General features: G+C 48.8%; 1 protein-coding gene across 1 annotated transcript in view; it reads left to right on the forward strand.

The window, feature by feature from the left end:
* Gcn1 (GCN1 activator of EIF2AK4) overlaps positions 1–20,811 on the forward strand; it is a 63,066-nt gene that overhangs the window by 23,976 nt on the left and 18,279 nt on the right. The window contains exons 17-37 of the mRNA XM_031337583.1: positions 306–381; positions 479–638; positions 1,418–1,607; positions 1,690–1,814; positions 2,631–2,809; positions 3,291–3,384; positions 4,420–4,533; positions 4,655–4,853; positions 5,572–5,727; positions 6,058–6,239; positions 7,081–7,161; positions 7,395–7,538; positions 8,867–8,994; positions 9,073–9,262; positions 9,403–9,473; positions 10,749–10,914; positions 11,169–11,363; positions 13,910–14,156; positions 14,733–14,854; positions 15,824–15,938; positions 16,885–17,064. Of these exons, the coding sequence (XP_031193443.1) occupies positions 306–381; positions 479–638; positions 1,418–1,607; positions 1,690–1,814; positions 2,631–2,809; positions 3,291–3,384; positions 4,420–4,533; positions 4,655–4,853; positions 5,572–5,727; positions 6,058–6,239; positions 7,081–7,161; positions 7,395–7,538; positions 8,867–8,994; positions 9,073–9,262; positions 9,403–9,473; positions 10,749–10,914; positions 11,169–11,363; positions 13,910–14,156; positions 14,733–14,854; positions 15,824–15,938; positions 16,885–17,064 (3,114 nt within the window). The remainder of the gene's footprint in view (positions 1–305; positions 382–478; positions 639–1,417; positions 1,608–1,689; positions 1,815–2,630; positions 2,810–3,290; positions 3,385–4,419; positions 4,534–4,654; positions 4,854–5,571; positions 5,728–6,057; positions 6,240–7,080; positions 7,162–7,394; positions 7,539–8,866; positions 8,995–9,072; positions 9,263–9,402; positions 9,474–10,748; positions 10,915–11,168; positions 11,364–13,909; positions 14,157–14,732; positions 14,855–15,823; positions 15,939–16,884; positions 17,065–20,811) is intronic.

Consider the following 20,811-nt stretch of genomic DNA (forward strand, 5'->3'; position numbering starts at 1 on the left):
TAGCTTTATATCTAATATTAATCACATTTAAATTTTGCTGTTTTAGTGCATTTTAAGTTTTGGGTATGTGAAAAGAATACACTTAGTTACTTAATTTTTGTGTGTATGTGTGGTGTGGTATGTGCATGTGTGCATGCGTGTACAAATTGGAGGACACCTTTCAGGAGTAGGTTCTCACCTTCCACTGTGTGAGGGGGTTCCAGGGATTGAGTTCACAGCATCAGGTTTGGTGGTGAGCTCCGTTCCCCTGAGGCCCCTCAGCAGCCCTGCCCGTCTGTTAAAGACTGCACTTCTCTCCCTTACAGCCCTGTGCACTGTGCTGCATCTGACGGAGAGGCTTCTCCTTGACCATCCCCACAGGCTCAGCAGCAGCAAAGTCCAGTATGTGAGCCCTTCACCTTGTCTTGGGTGTGTGGCGGGTATGGCTGTGGACAGCCCCACCCCAGCTTCCCAGGAACACTTGTGTGTGTGTTTGCAGGCAGTACTATCGGGTCCTGGTGGCTGTGCTCTTGAGTCGAACCTGGCATGTCCGCAGGCAGGCCCAGCAGACAGTTCGGAAGCTTCTGTCCTCTCTCGGGGGCGTTAAGCTGGCCAACGGCCTCTTGGAGGAGCTGAAGATTGTCCTCAGCTCTCATAAGGTGAGGGGGTCCAGGTTCTGCAGTGACTCAGTCAACCTGTTTCCACCTGAGTTTTAGCTGGCCCTGTCCTGGGATGTTCTCTCAGGTGATTCCAGGACTTCCTGCCCTGCACTCAAGTTTTGAAAGCATCTTTCTTTGCCCTTTAGAGTCCTTCTTCCCTTTGAAGTAGTTCAACCAAATTATTTTTGGATATTTCTTTTTTTATTGTTTTAAAACACTTAATAATTTTATTTTTTAAGACAAAGTTTCTCTGTGTAGCCCTGGCTGTCCTAAAACTCACTCTGTAGACCAGGCTGGCCTTGAACTCCCAGAGATCTACCTGCCTCTGCCTCCCAAGTGCTGGGATTAAAGGCCTGTACCACCACCCCTGGCTTACTTAATGATTCTGAATACACATTTATTCTCACTTTTGATTTTTTTTTCACTGTGCCCTTAAAGACAGGTAGAGATTACAGCCTTCTTTTTTACACTAGCTATATAGGCCATGAGATGAGCTGTCTGGATTGTCGCAGGCAGCAGCAGGAGAGGCCTGGATCCTTTGAGCACTCTAGGTGCCAGGCGTCACTGATTTCCCCTCAGTCCTGTGTACCTGCCCTCCACAACCAGTCCCCTCATTCTATCCCTTAGGTCCAGGCACATCTCATAGCCTGTGGACTCCTGGGCAGGAAGCAAGGCATTGGGTTCACTCCAAGTGGGGATTCCCACGAATAGCAGGAAAGGCTCAGGGAACCCTGCACAGGACTCTGAGCCCTGGGGACGCATTTGTTCTCTCTCTACAGGTGCTGCCCTTGGAGGCTCTTGTGACAGATGCTGGGGAGGTGACCGAGATTGGCAAGACCTATGTACCTCCTCGAGTTCTACAGGAAGCTCTGTGTGTCATCTCCGGGGTGCCAGGGCTCAAGGGAGACATTACCAGCACTGAGCAGCTGGCTCAGGAGATGCTAGTCATCGCTCACCACCCATCCTTAGGTCTGTGGCTGTGGGGGAGGAGTGGGAGAGCTGGGGAGGTAATAGTCCAGGCAGAAGGCTTCAAGAAGCCCCTCTCCTTCAGTGGCAGTACAGTCTGGACTCTGGCCAGCACTTCTTACCAGGATGAAGATTGACCCTGAAGCCTTTATCACCAGGCACCTGGATCAAATCATCCCCAGGATCACTACACAGAGTCCCCTGAACCAGGTAATGAGTCAGAGCTTCAGGATTCCCCTTCCAGGGTACAAGATGTGAGGGCTCAAAGAAACAGGAGGAAGAAAGGTAAAGTGTAGCTGCCCTCTGTAGGGAGTGACAGATGCATGCATGCTGCCTGGGGCACAGAGGAGCCTAAGGCCTCGTTTGCAGGCAGTGTCTGAGGAGGTGAGTCCCTTGCTATCAGGTCAGCTGGGGCCCTTAGGACAGGAGAGGTGCTGCCTGTCCTCCTCTTTTATGAAACTTGTCTGATCTCCCAGTCACTCTCTCTGCTTTCCAGTGTATGAGCCACATTTTTAAATTTCTGCTAAGAAACAGTTTTGGGCGCACACCTTGCCCTCCCAACAGTTCTAGTGGGGAAAGCATGTATTTTCCAGTAATATCAGCTGACATGGGGTCTCATTGCCCTCCCTTGACCTGTTCCCAAGACTTTCCTTTTGGCTGGGGGATCCATGCCTGCCTTTGGAAATGGTGAGGCAGTGACTCTGGACCATGGTGGGCACTACTCAGAAGCACAAGACAGAAAGGGAGAACCAGCCGGGTGGTGGTGGCGCACGCCTTTAATCCCAGCACTTGGGAGGCAGAGGCAGGCGGATTTCTGAGTTCGAGGCCAGCCTGATCTATAGAGTGAGTTCCAGGACAGCCAGGGCTACACAGAGAAACCCTGTCTCTGAAAACCAAAAAAAAAAAAAAAAAAAAAAAAAAAAAAGAAAGAAAGGGAGAACCAATTGCAAGGGTCATTTGGGTGTGGTAGAGCCTATTTCTGATGCTACTTATGGTATCGACTGATGGTGTCTGTTTGTCTGGCAGTCTTCCATGAATGCCATGGGCTCCCTTTCCATCCTGTCTCCTGATCGAGTCCTCCCTCAGCTCATCAGCACCATCACCGCCTCTGTGCAGAATCCTGCACTGTACCTGGTGACTCGGGAGGAGTTCTCTATCATGCAGACCCCTGCTGGAGAGCTGTTTGATAAATCCATCATCCAGAGGTGAGACTCGGCTGCTCGCTTGTTGCTCTATTACTTTTTCTCCCCAGCTCTGTCCACCCTTGATGGACATAGGGTCATTGTGAAGAATAAGCGAAGCAGCCTGTCTGTCCGTGGCAGAAATACCTGCTTGTGTCCAGGCCTAGTGCTTAGGCCCAAGAATCCAACAGCTAGCACTAACCTGGTACATGCACTTAAATGCTACCTGGGAGCTGGGTGTGGTGCTGTATGCCAGCAATTCCACACTGTGGAGGCTGAGATAAAGGGATAGTAAGTTGGAGGCCAACCTGGACTATATCAAGACCCTGTCTATAATGCAGAAGACTGAAGAGATGGGGCTGAGTAAAGGTCTTGCAGGCGAGCCAGCCTAGTGAAAACATCAAGCTGCTACAGGCGCGCATGCAGAGGAAAACAGAACATTAAAATTTCAGCAGGACTTGGTGGCTGTCTTGAGAATAACTGCCTTGCCTTCCCTGTATTTCAGTGCACAGCAAGACAGCATTAAAAAGGCCAACATGAAGCGAGAAAACAAGGCCTACTCTTTTAAGGAGCAGATCATCGAGATGGAGCTAAAGGAGGTGAGCCCATGGAGGTGTCTGTGAGCCCACTCTACTTGGTGCTTGAGGTGCCTTGTAGGCGGTTCCCCTTGGTTCTGCTGAGGTATTCCTCTGCCCCCCTGACCTGCCTCTGGTTCTCTCCAACACTCTGCTCATGTTCCTCTGTGGCTTCCTCTGACCTCACTCAAAAGAAACCAGGGTTTTACTGGACATTGCTGCTCCATCCTGCCTCACCCTGGCTTTGTAAAGACAGGCTTGTTCTCTACTCTTACAGCAAGTACAGGGCCTGGGCGTCCTGACATGACTGATAGAGTTGGCTCTAAACAGAACTAGTTCTGACAGAGCTCTTGCCTGTCAGCCTTTCTCTCCCTCTGTCTTCCCCAGGCTGAGGTTTCTGGTCTTCCACATCTTATCACTTGCCCTTTCCTGACTCCCTGCCTGTCTGTCCATAGTGTGCTTCACTATGTAGCTTGTTGCTTTTGCAATATTTAATGCTCCAACATCATTTTATTAACTATTTGTTTATTGTCTAACTTTACCTGCTAGATTGTGAGCTCCGTGTGGGAGAGATTTCATATAGATGCATATATGTGTATAAACACACATACACACACCCATACATCTCCATGTCTCTAGCATCTCAAACTGTTCCTGGCATGATGTAGGCACTCAGTAAATATATACCGGAAGACTCGGTGCTCTTTCTGCACCCAAGGTGTTCTGAAAGAGCCTTAGTGTGTCTGAAGGCAGGTTAAAGTCTCTCATCTGAAGCCATGTGGCCACGGGAGATCATTGAGGGAGTGGTTATTTCTCCCTTCACCTTTTTTTAGCAGGGAATCCTGTTTTAAGATTTGCTTCTTTACTGCTCTCTCCATTTTGAAGGCATCCAGTGGCTGTGGCCTTTCTAGGGGTGAGGGAGGGCGTGTGGTGGGCTTGGGGCCCTGGTCCTAGACTTGAGGCTATCCTAGAATTCTTGGAAGCCAGCGAGCTTTCCTCTGGTGGGAAGGTAGATCTGTCTTGTGGATGTAGAGCTAGATTCTGACCCTTATCCTTCAGGAAATAAAGAAGAAGAAAGGCATAAAAGAGGAGGTACAGCTGACCAGCAAACAGAAGGAGATGCTGCAAGCCCAGATGGACAAGGAGGCGCAAATCCGGAGGCGGCTGCAGGAGGTAAGAGGCTGCCACGTACCATGTGCCACATTGCTGTGCGGGGAAGATGCTCTGCAGCCTACCCTGCTCTTTGCTGTCTTGGTGGATCCTACTAACCATTCTCTGCTGGCTCTGCTTGCAGCTGGATGGGGAACTAGAGGCGGCACTTGGACTACTAGATGCCATCATGACCAAGAACCCGCGTGGCCTGATTCAGTACATCCCTGTTCTGGTTGACGCCTTCCTGCCCTTGCTGAAGTCTCCCCTGGCTGCTCCCAGGGTTAAAGGCCCCTTCCTGTCCTTAGCTGCTTGTGTCATGCCCCCTAGACTCAAGACCCTGGGTTAGTCCTTGTTTGCTGGCTGTGAGGTAATCTTGCTGTTAGCTCAGTGGGCTGGAGGTGCCTGTTGGTGTTCTGAGGAGACATGGTGGCCTAAGCTGCTGAATATTGTTTCCACATAGAAGCATCCTATGGAGCTCAACCTGGATGTACTTAAGAGCAGTGAGTGCTCCATGTTCTGCTCTGTCCTCTCTGCCTTCTGTGAGCAGTGAGGTGGTGGCTCCATTCTCCACTCTGTCCTCTCTGCCTTCTCTGAGGAGTGAAATGGTGCCTTTAATCCCAACACTTGGGAGACAGAGGCAGGTGGATCTCTGAGTTCCAGGCTATCCTAGTCTACAGAGTGAATTCCAGCACAGAGAACAAACAAACAAAAGTATTAGCTCTGCCAGGCAGACATGGTACTGCAAGCCTGTAATCCAGAAATTTGGGAGGCAGAGGGAAGAGGATCCTGAATTTTAGGCCAGCCTGGGCTACGTAGTGATACCATATCCCTAAACAAACATTATCCCCCCGCACCCCCCCAAAAAAACAAAAAACAACAACAACAACAAAAAAAAACAAAACAAAAAAGGGCAGCTACTGCCTCCTCCCTCTTCTTTTGATGCTATCATAAAGTCTGAGAAATTTGGCTCAGCAGAGACAGAGACAAGGCCGCCTCTGTCCGGGGCATCTTCTTGTGTCTTTGTGGGTCATCTGCTGCCTGTCTTCTCTTCTTTCACAGGCACTTTGGTGAGTCATGTGACCCTACGCCTGCTGAAGCCAGAGTGTGCTCTGGATAAGTCTTGGTGCCAAGAGGAGCTGTCTGTGGCTGTCAGGAGGGCTGTGTCGCTGTTGCATACACATACCATCCCCAGCAGGGTGGGCAAGGGCGAGCCAGGTAAGGGACACGGAGCCACCCCATCCCAGGACAGTGTGAGGCAGGAGCCAGAGCGTTTCCTGAGCTTCCTGTGCCTTTGGTCTTGGGAGAGTCATCCTGCCACCTGCACCCTGCCCCCACCCCCCCGGTTTTCCTCATTTGCTTCCGTTCAGTGTCACATTCTGGAACTGAGGCAGCCTGTGGGGTTGAAGCAGGGATGGTTTGGCACCAGGTTATCCACCATTATCCCCAGCATTGTGGTTGGTGCTGGGAAGGTTGCTAGCCTCTTGCCCACCAGCCCTTGGCCTGCTCAGTTGCCCCAGCTTGTCCGCTGTGCTGCTTGTCTCCCAGATGCCGCACCACTGTCTGCACCGGCCTTCTCCTTGGTCTTCCCTATGTTAAAGATGGTGCTCACTGAGATGCCCTACCACAGCGAGGAGGAGGAGGAGCAGATGGCCCAGATTCTTCAGATCCTCACTGTCCATGCCCAGCTGAGGGCTTCCCCTGACACCCCACCTGAGCGGGTGGATGAGGTTGGCAGGGAGCTCTGTTAATCCCATGGTTTAAGGGCGTGTGGGGAGGCAAGGGTCGCATACTTCCTGACCCTTGAGTTCTGGTGTTTTATCATAGCAGCAGTCCACATAATAAGACAGCAGGCTCTGATGTAGAAGGGGTCATGCTGCTTCATTCATAGACTGTGCTCATAGGTCTCTGTCCGTGTGGGTGCTTGATCTTACCATTGCTTGAGGTCCCGTGCCTGCATTACACTGTGCTTTTTTTAACTCGTTACCTATTCATGGCTGTTTCAGTATCGTGTCTTTTCCCTGACCTGGACAGTGCTGTGTGTGTTTGCATGTTCCTTGTATATCTAGTACATGTTGGTTTGCAGTTGCTAGGTTACATGGCATATATTGAGCTAGCCTCTTACTAATTCTTTCCTTCAAAACTAACCTAGGCTTTGTATGAGTCTTAGTGTAAGTCTCATTGTATAGCCTGGCTGGACTCCAGCTCACAGAGAACTTTCTACCTCTACCTTCAAGCACTGTGTAAAGGTGTGCACCATGCACATCCATTTGAGTGATGTATTTTATTTGGCATTCCTTTTCTTTCCTCATACAAGTGAGTTTCTCTTCTTGGGCTCTTTGGTCTATCAGTAGTTCACTCTGGGAATCAGGCAGCTGAACAGCTTGTGATAGGCTGGGTTAGCACCTATGGGCTTGGCTGTAAACAAGCCTAAGGAATTTCTACAATGACTAAGTCAGTCTGGGAACCAGAAGATTCTCCCATAGGCAAGAGAACACCAGCAGACTGGCTGCCAGGCATAGGTACCAACCTTTCTTTTATCATCTTACCTTCTCTTTCATTCTCTCCCAGAATGGCCCGGAGTTGTTGCCTCGAGTGGCCATGCTGCGTCTGCTGACATGGGTGATCGGGACAGGCTCCCCTCGCCTACAGGTGATCCGCTTTCCAGTTGGCCTATGCTGTGGCTTTTTGTGACTCTGACCTCAGGATGAGTAGTCAAGACCTAGTCACTCTTGCCTCTCTTGTTAGCAAAGCTACCAGTGCCTGGCTTGACTATGAGGTCTTAGCCCCGAGGTGCCATGGGAGGTTTTTTTAAGTGCACCTGTGCAGCTCCCTCTGTGTAACTGAGCTGCTGAACTGACCCAGCATGTCCATGTTGTCCACAGGTTCTTGCCTCAGACACTCTGACTGCCCTGTGTGCCAGCAGCAGTGGGGAGGATGGCTGTGCCTTTGCAGAGCAGGAAGAGGTGGATGTGCTGCTCGCTGCCCTGCAGTCCCCGTGTGCCAGCGTGCGGGAGACTGCACTACGGGTGTGTGCACGCTTCTGTGTTACTCTGGGCAGGTGTTTGAGCTATGTAATGAGCATTGGGCAGAGTGTCCTTTGCCCTCAGACAGGGCCAAAGAGGCAAAGTGAGGAGGTGATGGGGTGGGTTAGGGTCCTGAGTTTGTCGTGATGGAGCGCTGTCTGGCTTTCTTCACAGGGAAAGCTTCATCTGACTGGCAGTCTAGGTTGTGGCTCTCTGCGCAGCTATACATAGCTTGGCTTTCTCTTTTTCTTTCTTTCTGTGTATTGATAGAATATTCTGACAAAAGCAATTTAAGGGATTAAATTTTACCTCATAGTTCCAGGTTATAGTTCATTGTGACAGGGAAGGCATCAGGAGCTTGAAGCAACCGGGTCACATTATATATGTCGTCAGAAAAAGAGAGCAGTGGATACATGCATGCCTGTGCTCAGCTTGCTTCCTCCAGTTCTCCAGAGTCCAGGTTCCCCTGCCTAAGGAATGGTGCCACCTGCAGTGAGCGGGTCCTCTCACAGCAGCTAACATAATCAGAATGACCTCTCACTGGCCTGCCTGGAGGCCCATGCTCCAGGTGATTCTAGATTCTGTCAGGCTGACCTAACTGACAGGGTTCGTGTGTTTATTCAGCTCTCTGCCTCTGTTTAGCTTTTCTGGATGGCTTGTAGACTTGGTTTCCTCCTGCTGCTGGCACTTGGTAAAATATGGGACAAATAATGCCAGTGTGGTTATATTTTGTATTTTAATTCATTCAGCAAGCACCATTTGAGCTCTTGTCTATTATGTTTAGAGCTAAATTAGTAATTTTTACATTAAAAAAGTTCTTAACCTGGGTATGGTGGCTCACACCTTTAATCCCAGCACTTGGGATGTAGAGGCAGGCAGATTTTATAAGTTCAAGACCAGCCTTGATAGCCAAAACAGTCATAGCTATATAGTGAGACCCTGTCTAAAAACAAAACAAAACGAACTTTCTACCACTATACAATTCTATACACAGAAGAGCTGGGTTGGGGCATGCAACACATCGTCTGAACCGCTGAGCTATATTCCTGGGTTCCCTAAAAAACTATCTGAGGAGGCTTTGAGCTGATTTGCAGCTCTGTCCGGTTTCTGCAGGGTTAGGATGCTTTCCACCTGTGCTGTGTAATGCAGTACCCAAGAGCACAGTGTTTTCAACCCGACTGGTGGGTGCCTGACTCTCAGTCACAGGCAGCTGCTTTCCCTCTAAGTAGCCACATGCAGCTAATGGTGGTTCTTGGAATGGAGGATGTGAGGAGACAGGGCGTGTGCTCCTGAGATGTCAAACATCACAGCCTGCTCCCTCATCCTCGCAGGGACTGATGGAGCTCCACCTGGTGTTGCCAGCACCTGACACTGATGAGAAGAATGGCCTGAACCTGCTGCGGAGACTCTGGGTTGTTAAGTTTGACAAGGAGGACGAGATACGGAAGCTGGCTGAGAGGTTACAGCCCTTGTGGTGGGGTTGCAGGGACCTGCTGCAGGCCTTTGCTTGCCCAGTCCTAACTTTGGTTTGCTGCAGGCTTTGGTCAACCATGGGCCTCGATTTGCAGTCAGATCTCTGCTCTTTGTTGATCGATGATGTGATCTACCACGAGGCAGCCGTGAGGCAGGCTGGGGCTGAAGCTCTTTCCCAGGCAGTGGCACGGTACCAGCGGCAAGCAGCAGAGGTTATGGGCCGGCTCATGGAGATCTACCAGGAGAAGCTCTATGTGAGTGACCTGGGGCAGGTAAAGCGGGTGGGTGGTCTTCTGTTCTGCTTGTCTCATGGTTCAGGGGCCAGGCCATGGGTCTATCTGCCCCTTGGGCAAGGGAGAGCACTGCTGGGCATTTAGCCTCTTGTCTGTTGCAGCGGCCACCCCCAGTGCTGGATGCTTTGGGACGAGTGATTTCAGAATCCCCTCCAGACCAGTGGGAAGCCAGGTAAAGCCCTTCTTGGTCTTGTTGCCAGGCTTCCTGAGATGCACCAGTGGGGCTGGGGTAGGTGCTGAAAGGAGTCAACATGTCCTGAAGTTAAAAGCAAGAGGAAAGTGAGATCACCATGGTCAGAGAAGCCTGTGTTCAGTACTGGCTCCACATGCACCATTCTGCACCCTTGGCATTTGTCATCTGTTTCTTCAGGCTTGTTTCCTGACCTGTGTGAAGGACACATGTAGAACTTACCAGGAAAATCACTGGCCTCAGCCCATTAGCAGTGTGAAATGTGTTACTAGTAGTAGTAGCTGAAGGGCTACTTCCCCTGAAGTAGTAGCTGGAGGGGAGTAGGTGAGTAGGAGCAAGTATGACCTTGGAGGAGAGACACTTGTCACCTAGAGTGGACTTTTGTGAAATAGTAGAACTAGCTTCCTGAATGACGGACCCACTGTCTTAGGTTTACCACTGCTGCAGTGAAACACCATAGCCAAAGCAAAGGAAAGGGTTAATTCAGCTTCCACTTCCACACCACAGTCTATCACTGAAGGAAGTCAGGACAGAAACTCAAACAGGGCAGGAAACTGAAGGCAGGAGCTGATGCAGAGGCCATGGAGAGGTGCTGCTTACTGGCTTGCTCCCATGGCTTGCTCAGCCTGCTTTCTTATAGAGCCCAGGACTACCAGCCCAGGGATGGCCCCACCCACCATGATCTAGGGTTATGCCCATTGATCACTGCCGTACAGTTTTGTTTACAACACAAACTTATAGAGACATTTTCTCAATTGAGGTTCCCTCCTCTCCAATGACACTAGCCATGTCCAGTTGACATAACTAGCCAGTACACCCGCATTCCCCATACACACCTGCTTGGCTTGGTGTGCTAGTGTGTGTGCTGTGTGAACTGTCTTACTGTGTAAGTCTTTGCCACCCAGACCATCGCTGGAAGCAGGATGTAGACTTTTCCTCGAAGGGATTTCTTGTCTCTGTAGCTGAGAGTGAGTCCACTTTGCTTTGCTTCCAGCCAACGGCTGTCGCATCTGTTTTCTTTAACATCTTTCTTCTAGCCTGTCTGAGACACAGAAGGGTGTTCCTTGTTTTTCATAGTCAGGGAAATGGAGGCACAGGATCTGTGTTTTACAGGTGGCTTGTTCAGAACATTGAGGTAGTTGCTTCATGGTGGCTTGCATGCTGCTCCCTACCCCAAAGCTGTGTTTGCAATTGTCCTCCACCCACATGCCTTGGCTATGACCCTGGCCAACCCACAGGCTCCCTTTTCCTTCCTAGATGTGGCCTAGCCTTGGCCCTGAACAAGCTCTCACAGTACTTGGATAGCTCTCAGGTGAAGCCGCTCTTCCAGTTTTTTGTCCCGGATGCCCTCAATGACCGGAACCCAGATGTGCGGAAGTGCATGTTAGATGCAGCGCTCGCAACACTCAATGCCCATGGGAAGGTGAGCAGCATTCAGCAGCTGGGGATGTGAGACTGAGCAGGTGACAAAGAGAAGCAATGTCTGACAGGCCACCAGCACCTGCTGGGAAATTTCATTTGTTGCAGAAAGACCCTGAGAGGATGTAATTCTCAGGGCTCTGCTCTAAGCCTGCTGGGAAGCCGGGTAAGCGGGCAGCATTGCCAGCCCCAGCAGCAAGCCTGTTGTGTCGGTGCAGCCTGTCTAGGCTGACCTGTGATTGGGTCTGCCCTTCTCAGGAGAATGTCAACTCACTGCTGCCAGTGTTTGAGGAGTTCTTGAAGGATGCGCCCAATGATGCCAGCTATGACGCCGTGCGGCAGAGCGTGGTAGTCCTGATGGGGTCTTTGGCCAAACACCTGGACAAGAGTGACCCCAAAGTAAAACCCATTGTTGCCAAGCTCATTGCTGCCCTCTCTACACCGTCTCAGCAGGTACCTTTCATCTTAGGGATCCAGGAGTCAGTGGGAGTGGGAGTCCATTGTGGGTAGGCTGTAGGATGCTAGCAGCTGGGTGGGCTGACAGAAAGCAGTCCATCTCCTCTCCAGGGAGAATCCAGGTACCTACTCATTAGCTAGATGTTTGGGTTTTGGAATGTATATGTGTGAGAGCATGCATGCATGCATGAGTGTGTACAGATGTTCATGCATGAATGTTTGTATGTGGTCGCATGAGTTTGTTTAAATTAAATCTTGTACTGAAGACACAAAGATTAAAACAAACAAACAAACAAACAAAAAGAAAACAACAGACAGAAGCCAATGTGGCAGTGCCCTCCTTTAGTCCTGCAGAGGAGGTGAGTCTCTGTGATCAGATAGGGCTACATAGTGAGACTGTGACTCAAAACAAACCAGCCACACCACAGAGAGGCTCCATTTGTGTTTGCCTTCATGGCCTGTCCATGTGCTGGCCTACACATTGCAGGTATATAAGGCCTCTCTGAACCATGCTATAAAGGATTTTTCTTTTCCTCTTGTCTGAAAACCATGCATTTATATGTAATTCCTTGATTGACATATTGGATCTTTCACATCCCCAAGTACCCTCATAAAAGTCACAGTTGGAAACAATTTCAGAATTGATCAGAGTCTGACCAGCCAAAGGGGCCCGCTTAGGCAGCTGCAGCGGCTGCTCTGTAGCTGGAGGGTAGGAGTCAGAGCATCTCTTATCTCCTGACCTGGATCTGGTTTTCTTAGACTCAGCACGATTCCCTAGTGACACTGGTAGGGAGGGAGCTAGGAAACATGGTTGTTTAATCTAGGCACAGTACCATAGCACGCGCCCCAGTGGACCCAGGTTCCCCACTGCCTGGGCCTAAGCTCTTTGTTCAGACCAGAACTTCTTAAACTTCTTCAGTTTACAACCTCTTCTTGTCACAAATATTTTTACTCAGTGCTGGGTATTTATGTATATAAAGTAGGTATGCAAATTGAATGTCAGCGATAATAAGCCATAACATTTAAAAACAATTCTTTGGTATATATAAAATACTTATCATTTATTAGATTTGCATACTGAGATAAGTGTGCTTATTTACTTTTAAATAAACAAAATTTGCCTAAATAGTTGATACTACTTAGGATGTAGAATTTCAGCTTGAGTTGATTTCTGACTTTATAGTCAGTGCTGAGAATGCTACTTTGCATAAATACATGGTACAAAGTGACAGGCACACATACATTTTTAGATGGCATTTTTCTTATTAATTTGTGGAGGAGGAGGCATGTGCCTCAGTGTGTGTGGAGATTGGAGGACACTTGCAGGCGTAGGTTCTCCCCCATGTGGGTTCCCAGGATGGAACTCAGGTCACCATGCTTGATGGCAAGGCTTGTCTACTTGGCTGAGCCATCTCCCTCACCCTCCCCTTTTAGATATGCATTTAATTGGAAATCAGATATTCTGTTTTAACCCTAAGCCAAAATTCATAGAATATTTTTTTTTTTTTTTTTTTTTTTTTACAAAATGTAGGTCATTGGTACAATAACTTTTTAATTAAGCTTTTTGGGGGTGTGTGATGAGGGTCCCACTGTGTAACCCTGGCTGGCCTTGAACTCACAGAGATTCACTTGCTTTTGCCTCCCAAGTGCTGGGATTAAAGGTGTGTGCCACCATTTCTGACTAACTCCAACAGTTTTTAAAAATTAAGTGTTAGGCGGTTGTGGTGGTGGCGGCGGCTGCGGTGCGCGCCTTTAATCCCAGCACTTGGGAGGCAGAGGCAGGTGAATTTCTGAGTTCAAGGCCAGCCTGGTCTACAGAGTGAGTTCCAGGACAGCCAAGGCTACACAGAGAAACCCTGTCTTGAAAAAACAAAAAACAAAAAAACAAACAAAAAAAAAAACCCAAAAATTAAGTGTTAACACAGTGGATCCACAGCTGTAGTGACCTGACACACAGGAGGAGCCGTGAGAGGAAAACATTAGAAGTTTCTCGTTTTCTGCATCTATGCCATGATGATTCTCTAAGCGTAGGAAACCTTGTATGTACAGTGAGACACTGCTGTTCCCACACAGTGGTCTCAGTGCGAGATGTAGGGCTGAGTAGCGTTCACTGCTGTTGGTGTGCAGCACGCTCGGAATAAAGTGCACTTGTGTGTTCAGACCAAGGCTGCAGTGAAGTCACAGGAGGTGACTGACACTCCTGAGCTTTGTCGGGCACACCTCAGAGTCTTACCTGTTTGATTTTGAATTAATTTGTGGCTGTTGTACATTCAGAAATGTTTACTGTTTCCTAATGTCTCACGACCCCTACATTGACCTATGATGTAGCCCCATGTCGGGTTGTGAACCTCAGTTTAAGGAGGTCCGGCCAGAAACAGCACTATAGGGTTTCTGCTCTTGTTGATGGTTCCACTGTGGAGCATGTATGTTGTAATGACTGTAGAGCTCACTGCTCTTCTGGTGCTTAAAAAGCTGGAGCAGTGAGTTTGGGTGCGAGATGGCGCTGGAAGCAGCTGTCCCTGATATGATGGCTGCTCCCACAGGTCCAGGAGTCTGTTGCCAGCTGCTTGCCACCTCTGGTGCCTGCCATCAAGGAGGATGCTGGGGGCATGATTCAGCGGCTCATGCAGCAACTGTTGGAGTCAGACAAGTATGCAGAGCGCAAAGGGGCCGCGTATGGGCTGGCGGGCCTGGTGAAAGGCCTGGGCATCCTTTCCCTGAAGCAGCAGGAAATGATGGCCGCGCTGACCGATGCTATCCAGGATAAAAAGAATTTCAGAAGGCGAGAGGGTGGGTTTTCACGCACGCAGAGAGAGGGAGGGTGTGTGTGTCCCATCCCATCCCTGTCCATGGTAGGGCTGGCCTGCACTTTGCCCTTATTCTTTCTTGCACTGCTTGTGCTGAACCCCAGGCTTCAGCTATGCTAGGCAGGCTGCTCTACTGATGAATTGCATGTCAGCCTTTCTTATTTCCGTTTTTCAAGCTAAGGATTCTTTAAGTTGCCAAGCACAGTCTATAACTTGGTGATCCTCCTACCTCAGGTTCCACAGTGCAGGGATTATAAGCTTGTTCCTCTACCTGCTTTCTAACTTCTAATAGAGCACCTTAGCTGAGAGAAGCTTGTCTTTTCTAGTTGGTGGTACTAGAAAGTGATGGAAACTCCCCTGCCCCTTCCTTTGTCGCACTCTGCCACATCACTACCCGAAGACTGAGACAGGAGGCTACATGTTAGTCTGTCTACGACTACCATAGCCTGAGGAGGTACCAGGAGCGTGCTAGCCCTGGTATTCTTGGCCCTGCCTGTCAGGTTCCAGGATTATGCTGGCCCTGGTATTCTCAGCCCTGCCTGTCATCCTCTTCCCTCAGGAGCTCTGTTTGCCTTCGAGATGCTCTGCACCATGCTGGGGAAGCTCTTTGAGCCCTATGTGGTCCATGTGTTGCCCCATCTGTTGCTATGCTTTGGGGATGGGAATCAGTATGTACGCGAGGTAAGTCTGGAGGCAGAAGTAAACAACTCCTAGGCAGGCTTGGTCAGGGAGGGGTCTAGGGTGGCTTCCAGCCCCTACTGCCAGAGGCCCTTCAGCTCCTACCTGGGTTACTGCTCTGAATTTCTCTCTGGTTCCCTGATGCATTGAAGATTTTGTGTGTGCATGTATACTGTGGTGTGCCTGTGTGAGTGCATAGGCAGATAGCAGGAGCAAGAAGAGGTGTCAGATGCCCTCTATCCCCTTTCACCTGGTCCTCTTGAGGTAGGGCCTTTCCTGAACTGGGGGCTCATATTTTCTCAGCTGGGCTGGAAGCTGGCAAGCCCAGCTAAGGGATCACCCTTCATATGGACACATGTGTGAAGTCCTGGCTTATTACATGGTACTAGTGTCTAAGCTCCCATCCTCATGATTGCTAAACAAGTTGTTTCTCTGTATAGCCCTGGCTGTCCTATAGACCAGGCTGGCCTTGAACTCAGGAGATCTGCCTGCCTCTGCCTCTGAAGACCTGGGATTAAAAGCCATTACTCTCTAGCCCAGACAAGTGTTCTTAACTACTGAGCCGTATCTGTAGTTCCTAGTGCTGAGCTTTGGTTTTTTTTTTTTGTTTGTTTGTTTTTAATATAGAATAGAGTTTATTTAGGGAATGGGGAGGGGAGTTAAGAGGGTAGCAGATGCAGAGAAAGGCAGAGAGAAGGAGAGTAGAGAAGTAGGGGCCAGCCATGACCACATGGAGGTGGGGGGAAGGAAATTGGGAGAGAGGGGGAGCAAGGGGGTAAGAAGCAAGGTGAAGAAGCAGGAGTGAGACCGGTGCTAAGCTTTTTAAGATATGTTTTTGGCTGTCTCTCTGGACTTGGTACAGGGTCTAACAAAACTACGGTCTTGGTTACTGTAGGGACATGAGGGTTATTGTCTGGCTTCAGTGCTTGCCCAGACAAGGAGGCCCCTGAATGTCTTCTCTCCTCCCTTGAGGCTGCAGATGATTGTGCCAAAGCTGTGATGAGCAATTTGAGTGCTCATGGTGTGAAGTTGGTGCTCCCGTCCTTGTTAGCTGCCCTGGAGGAGGAGTCCTGGAGAACCAAAGCTGGTGAGGCTGCTCCCTCCATCTCTGTCTCAACTTCCTGTTCTGAAAATTACCCTCAGTGGGTATACAAGTAATCACAGCTCCTGTGTATGGTCATGGCAGAGTCTGTACAGTAAGGGCTTTGATTCCTGGAGCAGGCTTCATAGCTCTGGGGGAAATCCTGAGCGTGAAAGCTATGGTCTGGAACCTTCTAAAACAGATAGAAGCAGATTCTGGTAGGAAGGGTTGGGGCCTGAGTCCTTCCTACGTTCCTTCCTTCTGTTCCTTCAGGGTCCTTTCTTTCCTTACGGTTTGAAACCACACAGATAACAGTGAATCTCCTCATTTGTGGATGTGGAACCCAAGGCCAGAGAAACCCAATGACTTACCATTGGAACACCTACAGGTGTTCCCACAGGACCAAACTAGGTCTTCCTGCTGCCCTGGTTAAGTCTTTTCTATTGTGATAGGCGCCATGGCCCAAAGTAACTTGGGATCGCAGTCCATTACTGAGGGAAGTCAAGACAGGAACCTGGAGGCAGCAGCTGATGCAGAGGCCATGGAGGAGGATGCTCACTGGCTTGCTCCTCCTGGCTTGCTTGATCTATTTGCTCATACATTCCAGGATCACCAGCTCGGGTGGCACCACCCTCAATGGGTTGGGCCCTCCCCCATCAATTACTAATTAAGAAAATGTGCTAACACTCACCTATGGACAAATTTTATAAGGCATTTTCTCAGTTGAGATTTCTTCTTACCAAGGGATTTTTAACTTGGGCCAAGCTGACAGTGAACCAGCCAGAACACCCATCCTAGTATTGTCTCTGTACACCATGCTGCCTGCTCCTCACCTGAATCCCACAGAGCAATAGATCTCTTTCAGGGACTGAAGAACTCTACAAGCCCAGCATGGTGTCTCTCTGGCCAGTGCTGAGTGGCTCAGTGGTGCACACGTCTTCTGTCTCTGCAGGTTCAGTAGAGCTGCTTGGGGCAATGGCGTACTGTGCGCCTAAGCAGCTGTCGTCCTGCCTGCCCAACATTGTGCCCAAGCTCACAGAGGTGCTGACAGACTCCCACGTCAAAGTGCAGAAGGCTGGGCAGCAAGCACTCAGGCAGATTGGCTCTGTCATCAGAAATCCGGAGATTCTCGGTAGGCTTTTCCTGTGAGGGTGCTTACTCTGGCTGTATCCCCCTTCCCTTCTCCTGGATGCTCTAGGGAATGTCAGCTGACTGTTGCCCTCTGAGGACAAACACATCCATATTGAAATAACCTTCGCCAGACAGTGGTGGTGCACGCCTTTAATCCCAGCACTTGGGAGGCAGAGGCAAGTGGATTTCTGAGTTTGAGGCCAGCCTGGTTTATAAAGTGAGTTCCAGGACAGCCAGGGCTACACAGAGAAACCCTGTCTTGAAAAAACAAAACAAAACAAAACAATTGTAATTATGTTTATTGTTTTAGTGTTGTATGGATGTATGTAGACACAAGTGTACAGTGGAAATTAACAGACAGTGAGAATTGATCTCCTCCCAGCCTGTGTGTCCTGGGAATCATCTCAGTTCAGGCGTGGTGGCAAGTGCCTTTGCCAGAGCAGTCTCATTGGCCCAGATGTGTTCTGGTTGGTCTCTGGCATGGTTGGCCTGTGTGTGCAGCCTAGTGTCCTAGGATGCTTATGACCTTCTGGTCCTCCTGCTTCTCCCTCCCAAGTCCTGGGATTATAGGCTTGCTTCACCACACCTGGTTTAGGCAGTGCTGAGATGAGAGCAGGATCTACATGCTAGACATGGACTCTACCAGTTGAGGTACAGCCCAGCCATAGTGTGTTTCTTTCTGAGGGGTGATAGAGGCTGAACGCTGGCAACAGAACCCCGCCAGCCACCTTGCCTGCCACGTCACTTGTGGCATTGTAAACTTCAGCTCAGAGCATTGGCGCTACTGCAGATAGTTCAGCATCAAATCACTAGACATGTATGTTCTCATTAGGAAGTGAAACGAGCGTGCATGCATATGTTGTGGGTGGAACACAGGGCCTCAACCATGTGAGGTGGTGGTCTACCCTGGGCTAATGCCCAGGCTGGCTTCAAACTTGCCAATCTCCTGCCTCTGGCCCACGAGTACTAGGATGATAAATGTGTGCCACATGTGTAGCTTTCCTTATGTTCCAGATTTATTTGTTTGTTTTTAATGTCCCTGTCTGTGTGTGGATGTGTGCACAGGAGCACACGTGTGGAGGCCACAGGTTGGACCCTCTGGAGCTGGGCTTAACAGGTGTTTGTGAACCACCTGTTATGGGAACTGAATTTGGGTTCTTTGCAAGAGCATTAAATGATTTTAACAGTTGTTCCCTCTCTCCCTGGTTTTCTGTTTGTTTTGTTTTGTTTTTGTTTTATTTTGTTTTTGATATAGGATATTGCTGTGTAGCCTTGGCTGATCTTACTATGTAGATCAGGCTGGCCTCAAACACAGAGATCCACATGCCTCTGCCTTCTAAATACAAATACTTGAGTGACTACACTCAGCTTCCTTTTCTGTTTGTAAGGGATGAATGGAGGACAGGATTTTTATTTTTCCCCAGTGTTTGCCATTTCTGTTTCTTGCCTCCCATCTTCTCCCCTCCTTCCACTTCCTTCATTCTTTCTAAGGAGAAAAGCTCTCCTTGCTAAAGAATAAAGAGGGAGGACCATTGTTACAGTGGGGTTTTCATCCTTTAAGATCATACAGCAATTTTAAGGGTAGTAACCTCAGGGTAAACTACAGGGAGGAATTTACCAGTCGTTCTCATGGCAAGAGATCCAAGCACACCTGTCTGTCACTGGTTACGCAAACAAATGTAGTTTATTGAGAATACATACTTTGGTTTAATTTTTTTTTTTTTTTTTAAGTTTTGAAACAGAGTCTCACTGTGTAGCCCAGGCTAGTTTCCAACTTGGGGCAGCCTTCCTGATCTAACCTCCTGGGTGCTGGGATATAGGTCTGAGACTGTGTCTGACTTTTTCTTTCCTATTGCTTCCTTTCTTTCTTTTTCTTTTTCTTTTTCTTTTTTTTTCTTTTCTTTTTTTTTTTTTTTTTTTTTTTTTTTTTTTTTTTTTTTTTTTTTTTTGGTTTGGTTTGGTTTGGTTTTTTGAGACAGGGTTTCTCTGTGTAGCCCTGGCTGTCCTGGAACTCACTCTGTAGACCAGGCTGGCCTCGAACTCAGAAATCCACCTGCCTCTGCCTCCCAAGTGCTGATATTAAAGGCGTGCGCCACCACTGCCCAGAATGTTTTAGCTTTTTAAAATTAGTTTACAAGACAGTAGGTTTCTATATAACTTCATATCATATCCTTAGTTCTGGCTGATCTTCCCACACTGTGTTCCTCCTCGCTTCTCTACTCTTACAAGCCCACTGGGAACTTTGTCCCCAGTGTTTACCTCCTAGCTTCATGTCACATGTGTCTCTCTCTCTCTCCCCCCCCCTCTCTCTCTCTCTCTCTCTCTCTCTCTCTCTCTCTCTCTCTCTCTCTCTCACACACACACACACACACAGCTTCCTGGCTTCAAAAATTTACTTAAAACTTTTCAGACCTTTTGAGGCAACATTGTTAGGCAGAAACAGGACATGTTTGTACATACATTGTTTTGGGTTTGCTTTGTCTATTTTGAGACAGTGGCTCATTATAGCTTAGGCTCCCTATGTGGCCCAGATTGGCTTTAAACTCTTGGGACATCTTCCTTCCTTAACCTGCCACATACTGGCATTCTAGGTGTTGGGTTGTAGGTGTGAGCCACCATAGCTGGGCACACATGCCTTGGTTGAGTGCATGTGCGTGTGTGATGGTCGTGACCAGACTGATTAACGTACCTCTCACTTTTAATAATTTCTTTTAATGATGATTACATTTGGGATCTACCCTCTCAGCCATTTCAAATATTTAACAGAATATTAGCTAAGTTTGCTGTACGTATTATATCCTCAGAAGATAATCATCTAGCCAAAGTGGAATTTTTACCCTTAGACCAGCATGCTTCCCCCACAGCTGCTGGCTCGAACTGTGTTCTGTCTCTGTCCCACTCTGAAGAGCCCAGTAGTCCTGGGGCTGCTAAGGCACAGAATCATTTTATGCCATCTGAAATACAGTTTGCACTGTGTAAAGTTTGCTTGTAAACTGTGCAGTTTGGGGTGTTGCTCGTGGCCTTTTGTAGCCACTATTCCTATCTGTCACCCTGTGAAGACACTCCGGCCATGAGCAGCCACTCTGAACTTCCCCAGACCCCTGACGCGTGGATAGCACTGGTCTAGATTTTCTCTCTCTTCTGGACGTTTCCCATTAGTCATGCCTGTGGCCTTTCATGTCTGGTTTCTTTTACACAGCGCGTTTGTAGGGCTCATTTATGTCATAGCAAACACAGGTGTCTTGTGCCATTTATGGCTGAGCCCCGTTATGTGTGTGACTTTGGGCTAATTCAGCCCTTGACTATAAGCAGTGATGTTGCTGTGAGCCTCTGTGTGAACACATGTGCAGACATATGCCTCTTAAGTTTCCTAGATGTAGGAATGGAGTCAGTGACAATTGTTTAACTTTTAAAACAACTACATTTATTTATTAGGTATTTTGTGTGCACACAGATGCATGCTGCACGGGGGCGCAGGTGCCACAGCACACGTGTGGCTAGAAAACAGCTTTCAGGAGGAAGTTTGCTTCCTTTACCTCTTGGGTTCTGGGGTTTAGACTCGGGCAGTTATGCTGGCTCTATCTGCTGAGCTTTGAGAACGGCCAGGCTGGTTTCTGTTGTGCTGGCTACACCATTGACCTTGAGGCAGAGTGTTATGAGGGCTCAGCTGCCAGCACTGTTGTCTTTTTTAAAGTGGTCTGGTTTTTTTTTTGTTTGTTTGTTTGTTTTTTTTGTTTTTTTTTTTGTT

The sequence above is a fragment of the Mastomys coucha genome, unplaced genomic scaffold, assembly GCF_008632895.1.
Source record: "Mastomys coucha isolate ucsf_1 unplaced genomic scaffold, UCSF_Mcou_1 pScaffold22, whole genome shotgun sequence".
NCBI classification, from domain to species: Eukaryota; Metazoa; Chordata; class Mammalia; order Rodentia; family Muridae; genus Mastomys; species Mastomys coucha.